At 42.1% G+C, this 8,591-nt stretch overlaps 1 protein-coding gene across 3 annotated transcripts in view; it reads left to right on the forward strand.

Annotated features, from left to right (window-relative positions):
- Positions 1-8,089, forward strand: part of PRDM1 (PR/SET domain 1) — a 31,295-nt gene extending 23,206 nt beyond the window's left edge. For all 3 annotated transcript variants that reach the window (XM_066315202.1, XM_066315203.1, XM_066315200.1), the window contains 3 exons: positions 5,108-6,216; positions 6,519-6,647; positions 7,065-8,089. In XM_066315202.1, the coding sequence (XP_066171299.1) occupies positions 5,108-6,216; positions 6,519-6,647; positions 7,065-7,640 (1,814 nt within the window). In that variant the 3' untranslated portion in view covers positions 7,641-8,089. The remainder of the gene's footprint in view (positions 1-5,107; positions 6,217-6,518; positions 6,648-7,064) is intronic.
- The last annotated feature ends 502 nt before the right edge of the window (positions 8,090-8,591 follow it).

Here is an 8,591-nt window from a genome sequence, read left to right on the forward strand (position 1 = left end):
GGGACAGACACCTACAGAGACCTTCCAGTGTTGCCAACTTAAAATGTAGGCAGCTGCTTTAAGTGCCTCAAGGGTTTGGGCATCACAGCCTTAGAGTTCAGCACCTTAGTTCCTCTTTAAGCACCAGAGCAGGATGGGCCTCCAGGGAAAAATGTATGAGGGAATTTCTCTGGCTTTATTTCCTGTAATTAGTGGCCTCAAAAATGAGAGAATTACCACTTTAGAGCATAAATGTATTTACACACCCAATGTAACATCTACCTGCCTCTGTAACAGCAAACTTTCAAATTAAAGGTAACTTCCCCAGCATTAGTTCATTCGTGCCGCAGAAGGAAAGCATCCAGATGCAAGACAGCAATTAGGCATGTCCTTAGTTGTGGGTTTAACCCTGTCCTCTGTGTTTTCCTGAACTGGGCCTTTGACCCAGTCCTTTAGACGCTGGAGCACACACCTACCTTCATGGCCATGATTAGCTCTGAGTGGAGCTACATAACCTCAAATGGGATGTTGAAGTGCCTGCAAAGAGTTGCACAACAGTGGTAGAGGCAAGACTCCACATTTTCCCAGTGCTGGAAACTCAAGTGTTGTTCCCTTCCTGCCTGTTTTGAGGCCTCTGATGTTTTCTGTCAAGATTTGAGATGTCACCTTCAGATGGTGCCATTGTCCAGTAAATAGTTTTAAGTATGGTGGCAAAGATTTTTGTATTCTGCTAAAAATAAATTTTCACTAATTTGTTAAATGTGCTTAACCACATTCAACTGCTCCTTCAGATTGTCTTTTAGTCTGTGTTATTTTACTTAGCACACACTGAGTAAATTTGTTTTGGCGGTTCCAAAAGGTTTAGAATTTCATTCTTACCTCAACATGGGAGCTTTATTTTGGGGTGGAGGAGTGGAGAAGGTAACAGTTAAAAAAAAAAAAACCAAAACCAAACAACAAAAACCCAGCAAACTCCGAACAATTGCATTGACTCAGGACATGACTATTTGATAATAATGTTCATATTTTGCAATCATATGATGCAACTTCCTGCTGCTCGTGTCATGTTTGTCTCCTCAGTCAAGTACAGGCAGGTGACATCTTTTGGTCAAGCTTCAGAAAAAAGTTCAAGCCGGGGAAAGATAATTTGCTTATTTACAAAATACTTGGCAATCCTTCTGTTTCATTAACAGGTTTAACAAGACATTATTTAAAATGTTTCTGATTCTGTGAAGGTTAACTTTTTAATGCTTTTTTCTTAAATGCAATTTACTCTTCTTCCTGCTGGCCCTGACATGCTGACCATTAGCTCAGCCATGTAGCTTGCTTTCCCTTTTGTTTATGGGCAGTTTCACTTTCTGGTTTTGAAGCTTTTGTGTTTGGGTTGAGAGGAAACATCTGCACTTGCTTAAAAAAATGCCTCCTGGAATGTTCAAAAGGGCTCAGGAAAATGATTTTTAAATGATATGAGAGGTTGTCTTCACAAAATCAGAATTTGGGGGTTGTCTCAATATTGAGAATTATTTGAAGGCTCCCAGAAAGACCTTCTCTGAGCAAAAAGTTTTCAAAGGCATGTCACACTGCCACGGACACATTTAGAAAACAGATGATCAAATTATGTACTTCTAAATGTTGGTCTCTGTTCTCATTTTGAGTGGAAACAGTCTTTGTTTTGCCCGCTTCACAACTTCGAGGTTCTCTTTCTACTAGCAAAAGAGATGCTTAATTTAGATCGAAAATGTGAATTGGCATAATTAAGCTCCACCACTCGAAGTGTTCGGTACCATCTCACTCCAGAAATTACTAATGAAATTACTGTCTGCCTACAACCGTTTTTCAAGTTTTTAGAAAAGAACAGATCATTGTTTTTATGAAATGTTTCTCAGGCTACAGCTCAGATCACAGGAACCAAGAGCCAGTCTATAGTTCTGCAGCAGTCTGTAGCTGGAACACCCACATTGGAGTGACTTCAGGCAGCTCCTTCACTCAAGTTTTAATAATACTTAAAAGTAGCAGGAGTTTTGTCCCTTTTTTTCTTGCGTGCACTGACTAGTCTCAGATCTGAGCAAATAATATGTTGACCTCAGTTAGAAGTGGATCAGGCTCCTCCAGAGGCACATCTGAGGTTTTTTCCTTTCTCCCCCCCCCCCCCCCCCCCCCAATCGGTAACTTAAAAATAGAGCTGGACCATTCTTGTTTTGTCGTGAATCTCTTTTCTGTGTGTCTCTCTGACCACAGAAACTAGACAGATCTTGGAAGAGTATGTCCGTATATGTGTTTTTACTGTATATATATATATATATATATGTGTGTGTGTGTGTATGGGAGTGGGGGGGGAGAAATGCATTTCAGGAGTGAAAAGGAAACATTCTGATCGGCAAAAACTTAAATCTAAGATCACAAGTTCAAAAAAATCCATTTATAAGAAATATATCTCTTTGACTTTGAAGCATGGCTCCTTAAAGAGCAACAAGAAAGGTTGTAAACCTCTCAATCAGTTTCAGCCCTGGTTTAAATCCACCTTCAGTATAAAACTTAAGAACCTCTCCTTGGTCCCGGACATTACCTTTTCTTATTTTACGCAGTGCTGACATGCTTGTTTATGTTTTGATATTTCTGGTGTTCCCAAGTGTCCCTTGTGCTCAGGTAATTAGGGAAAAATCCAAGAGGGGATTTATGGACCAAAGATAGCTTGCAAACTAAAGAGAGCTGTCACAGTTAGACTTGAAAAATAATCTTTAAATATCACAACTTCTGTCTACACATGGAAATTAGTAGGAGGGACAGCTTAACTGGTAAAATTCAGAAGGGAAGAAAAGAGCAATTATCTTTAGTCAGAGATAATTCAGTCATCAAGAGAGAACATGGGATTGTTGCACAAAGAAAGTTACGATCTCTGCACGAGCTTCCTTTCTGTTGTTCCTGGGCTTGCTCCTGCACATAAGGCACGTACATCCCCAGCCTCTTGTTTAACCTTGTGACTGAGAGTGGGAGCTGTTTCTCCAGCTGAAGTGGCCCCAGTTTCTCTATCACTTTTCCAGCACCACCAGCATTTCTCCTTCCCTTCCCCCTTCCCCTCGATTTTTTTCTTTAAAAGAGAAAAGTGTCAATTTGAACTTCCTGCTTGACAGACCCCACTGAGAAACTGATATGGGCCTGATAAGGTGGTATTTATTTATTTTTCCTCCTGCAAGGCTTCACAAGTCCTGCCTCCACCCCTCTGTCCAGTTTTCAATACTGCCTGGTCTTGATACTTCCCCATGCTGATAGTGTCACCAGGAATGTTTGCTCTGAGACACTGCTGTGGTGAAAGGCAGCTGATAAGAAGATACAGATAATAGCCACAGTGCCATTGTGGAGCTTCTTGAACCTAGTAGGACCTCTGTGCTATACCCAAAAAGCTGGTTGACATTTAGAAAATGGGTTACCAGTCCAGGAGTACAGACAAAATGACCAAAGAAGGTAGATGTTTTTTAAAGTCAGGAAACACAGTGTGTTATTACTTTATTTTTGATACAGCTCTGCATTAAACTTTGGACACCAAGAGAAGTAATTGGGAAGCTATCTGTGTGCTTTTGCGTGCACATGCTTGCTGTACAACACCTTTTAAGTTTTATCATAGACATTTTAATTGAACTAAACTGTGTTCAATTGCATTTCATTGGAGCTTGAAAATATACAAATACTCAAAAATCTCAAACTAAATTTCCTTGTTACTAGTCTAATGCCATTTCAAAAAGGATGCTACTGTAAAGTGGGTTGCTGTAAGTAGGAGCAAGTAGCTGCTTTGAAAGCAGCTGTTTTCTTGGATACGTTTAATAAATGGCTGTTTCTTTGCCTTATAGGGTAATGTTGCCAAATGATAGATTTCATCAGGGTAGTGAATAGCGAAGCAAAGAATTTGTGTTGAAAGCAGTGTGGTCATTGCTTGTTCTCACGTTCCTCACTTGTTTCAGATGATCCTCCAGAAATCAGAAATAACTGTTTCTCACCTCAGATAGTGAACAGTCAGTCATGGAAGCAGAAATGCTTCTAATGGATTGGAGTGGTTTTGAGTCACATACCTACTGGTGTTGGCTTGTACCTACTGATGGAAAGCCTTGCAGTAACTAATTACGATTATGAAACCTTCTTGTAGTTTTTCCCCTCATAATAAAATATCTTACAAGTAATCAAGATCATGTAACAAGGATAAAGGCAGATTTGTTTTTTCTACTGAAGTCATCTTTCAGTGTGCTGTTATGATTGTATTATGTCCAGACAGCAAGGTCTTTGAATACAAATAGAGTATGTGTTGAACTGAGATGAATGTATGTTAGCTTCTATTTCCTTCTAAATACATATTTCTTTTCCCCTTTTTTTAAAGCACATTTCAACTTAAGCTGGAGCCAACCAGTCTTGCTTTCTTTTGCTTTGCTTCAGCATTTTTTTTATAAAATACAGCTGTAAGCAGAGGAGTTTCGCATAGACTGAATGCCACAGAAATCTGCAGTAAATAGTCTGCTTTGTTGTAGATGTTCCTAAGCAGTATATTTAATGAGTAATGATCTGTTTACTGATGGAGAATACCTTCTCTTTGAAGAAGGCTTTCATCCTAGCCAGCCATGGTTTTTTTGGTACTGTAAGTAATTGAACTGGCTGGTGAAGTGACTGCTGTGGTTTGGCAAAACCCGATTTGTCATGCCTTGTTATTTTACTGAGGAACATTTCTGGGAGCTTGTGTTCTGCAAAGTCCTTCAGTTAAACCTGTATTGTGAACAAATGCTCGTTACCACATTTATTAGAAATGCTGCTTAAAGAGGTATTTGACAGCGAAGCTAGGCAAATTTAAGGGTGAAGAAAGGTGAAATCAGTTTGCAGATTGGAGGCTGGCACTCTGCAAATGCATCGTCATCCAGATCTCTATGTACTGGTCGGTATCTCTTAAATTAGCAATGCTTTTTATTAGCATCTAATACCAGCAGGCATTTCTTCACACAACAATTAGTTTTCTGGCAAGCTGAATGATTGCTCATCTCTGAGAGTAGCCCTTCCCTCCCACTAAACTTGTAGGGGTTAGATTCTGTTTTGAAAAGAGATAATGCCCATGACATATCTAAATAATCATTATCTTGTTTTTGTATTGCAGCACAAACCCACGTTAATCCAAAGCAGCACAGCGCTGATAAAGATGAGCTTTATCAGAAAAGCGTCCCAAAGAAGGAGCACAGTGTGAAAGAAATCCTGAAAATGGAATCCAATCCTCCTAAAGGAAAAGACTTCTTTCAGACCAACATTTCACCAGTTACTCCAGAAAAAGACTTGGATGATTTACGTAAGAACTATAGCCCGGAGAGGTGTTTCTTCCCTCGAGTTGTCTACCCGATCCGACCTCACATTCCAGAAGACTATCTGAAAGCTTCCTTAGCATATGGCATGGACAGACCCAGCTACATTACTCACTCGCCCATCCAGGCATCTACTACACCAAGTCCTTCCGGGAGGAGCAGCCCAGACCAAAGTTTAAAAAGTTCAAGCCCTCACAGTAGTCCAGGGGTCACAGTTTCGCCTCTGGCACCTACTTCCCAAGAGCACAGAGAGCCATACTCTTACTTGAACGGATCATATGGCTCAGAAGGATTGGGGTCTTATCCTGGATATGCACCCCCTGGCCACCTCTCACCTGCCTTTCTACCATCCTATAACCCCCATTACCCCAAATTCCTGTTACCTCCATTCAATATGAGCTGTAATAACCTGAGCGCTTTGAACAATATCAACGGCATCAACAATTTCAATCTCTTCCCAAGGATGTACCCTCTTTATGGCAACCTGCTCAGCGGAGGTAGCCTTTCCCATCACATGCTCAACCCCACCACGCTCCCCAGCTCACTGCCCAGTGAAGGAGGCCGTCGACTGCTGCAGCCTGACCATCCGAGAGACTTCCTCATACCAGCACCCAACAGTGCCTTCTCTATCACGGGCGCTGCTGCCAGCATGAAGGACAAGCCATGCAGCCCTACCAGTGGGTCCCCCACCGCTGGTACAGCAGCCAGTTCGGAACACATAATGCAACCTAAACCTACCTCAGTGGTGTTGGCTGCCACCGGTGGTGAAGAAGCCATGAATCTCATTAAAAGTAAGAGGAATGTGACCGGGTACAAAACCCTCCCATACCCACTGAAAAAGCAGAATGGGAAGATCAAGTACGAATGCAATGTTTGCTCCAAGACCTTTGGCCAGCTCTCCAATCTGAAGGTAGGCAGCAGGGAATAAGACAGGAGCCTTCTCTGAAGGCTCAGATTTCTCCCTGTAGGTTTTCGAGGAAAAGCCGGGTCAGGCCTCCCTTGCTTGTTAGGCTGTTTATGCGTCTGGGCTTAATACAGCATTCCCCCAGCAAGAAAGCGTGGTTGTGTATTTTAATACTGACGCCACCTAATTAACTAGATAACATTGTATTTTGGCAATGAGACTCTTCCGCTGACTTTAGGAAACATCTGAAAGCACTTTTGTTGTAGTACTGGAAACTGCAAATTGTTAATTGCTTTGTCTCTCCCTAGGTGCACCTCCGAGTACACAGTGGCGAGAGACCATTTAAATGCCAGACTTGTAATAAGGGCTTCACACAGCTGGCTCACCTCCAGAAGCACTATCTGGTACACACAGGAGAAAAACCCCACGAGTGTCAGGTATGTAACACAGAGAAACAAGAGATGATTCCTTCTGAGGCCGAAGGGACGGCAGGGCTTTGCACACCCCCTACAGTGTGCAGGGAGGGCTGAGGGACAAACCCTTGACTGCTCAGGGCCAAAATCTGCACCACAGCCCGGCCCAGCCCTGGTGCAGCAGCATCTGTGAGACAGCACGATTGCCTGCAGCCTGCTAGAGCAACATCTGCCTGATACACAGTTTTGTCATCAGCCACACTCAAAATGACATTCACCAATATTTAAATAAAAAGGTGGGGATTTTTTTCCCTTTGTGAGAAAGTGTGAAGATATAGAAAGCTGCTGCTTCATCCTGCCATCTCCTCCTAGGTGTCTGTGATTTAAACCATAAAACTGCCTCCCACTCATTCACTGTTTCTCTGCCGCCCCCCACATTAGGTTTGTCACAAGCGGTTCAGCAGCACCAGCAATCTCAAAACCCACCTGCGGCTCCACTCTGGAGAGAAGCCTTACCAGTGCAAGCTCTGCCCAGCCAAATTCACCCAGTTTGTGCACCTGAAGCTGCACAAGCGTCTCCACACCCGGGAACGCCCCCATAAATGCATCCACTGCCACAAGAGCTACATTCACCTCTGCAGCCTCCAGGTCCATCTGAAGGGCAACTGCCCCGTCGCCCCGGCCTCCGGCCTCTCCATGGAGGACCTGAACAGAATCAATGAGGAGATCGAGAAGTTCGACATCAGTGACAATGCTGACAAGCTGGAAGAAGTGGAGGACAATATCGACTTAACATCGATCGTGGAGAAGGATATACTGACCATGCTCAGGAGGGAAATGGAAGGATCTAATCTGAAAGTCTCTCTACAGAGGAACCTGGGAAATGGGCTTATCTCCTCAGGATGCAACCTTTACGAGTCGTCAGATATGTCAGTTATGAAGTTGCCTCACGGTCACCCACTACCTCTGTTACCTGTAAAGGTCAAGCAAGAAACAATTGAACCAATGGACCCTTAAGACTTTTTGGCAAAGTGATTTTTTTTATTTATGACTTGGCAAGTCAGGGTGCCTGTAGCAGTTGCTTGTACATAGTTTCAATGCTGCAAAGCAATCTTGGCTTACAGTAGTCTCCCTACGCTCTCCAGCTGAAAGAAGGAACTCCAAAGTTACTGTTTTCTCAGGGCATAAAAAGGGGCAAAGGACTGTGCATTGCCTCGCCAGTTACTAAGAGACAATCATCTATCCATAATTATTTTTTCAATGATAGTACTTCATAATTTATTATGCAATTAATCATTCTAAAAGCAATAATTAGGAAAATGTTTACAATGACTGGAAAAATTCATTGTAATTTTTACTTTAAATGTTTTTATTTTTTGTTTTATGGCCATTCTTTGTAGATATTTTTTTCTGCACATCTGTTTTAAGAACCTAAGATTAGGGTTTCAGTAAATGTGTTTTATGTACCAATGTCTTTTAAACAAATGTGGTTTTTCGTATTGCCAAAGTTGGACATGTGACATACAAAATCCTAGATCTGTTGGTTTGACAAAAAAATGCTGTGTACTTTCATGAGCAAATCACCCCACTGGGAATTGAAAAGGAAAAAAAACCCAAAAAAACAACAAACCAGAGCAGCAGCAAGCAGGGAAGAAACTTTTTCTCCTGCCTCTCTGAGGAGAGGAGAAAGATTCTTCTACCTGCAGCTCTCCCTGGAACAGATGTGGCACAGCAAACACTGACCTGCCATGGACAATACCACAGGTTTTTAGGACACAGCTCCAGCCCCACACATTGTCATGTAACTTTAAGACCAAAGGAACACATGAGCTTAAACTGGCTTTTCCAAAAAAAAAAATTCTCACTTACATTCTTATGTTTCCAAAAGCAGTTTAAAAGCAAAGACACAAATAATATTCTGCCTAAAAGGGGGGTTTGGGCAGATTTCTTTCTTCAGATTTTTGTTTT

Source organism: Sylvia atricapilla, chromosome 3, assembly GCF_009819655.1.
Source record: "Sylvia atricapilla isolate bSylAtr1 chromosome 3, bSylAtr1.pri, whole genome shotgun sequence".
NCBI lineage: Eukaryota > Metazoa > Chordata > Aves > Passeriformes > Sylviidae > Sylvia > Sylvia atricapilla.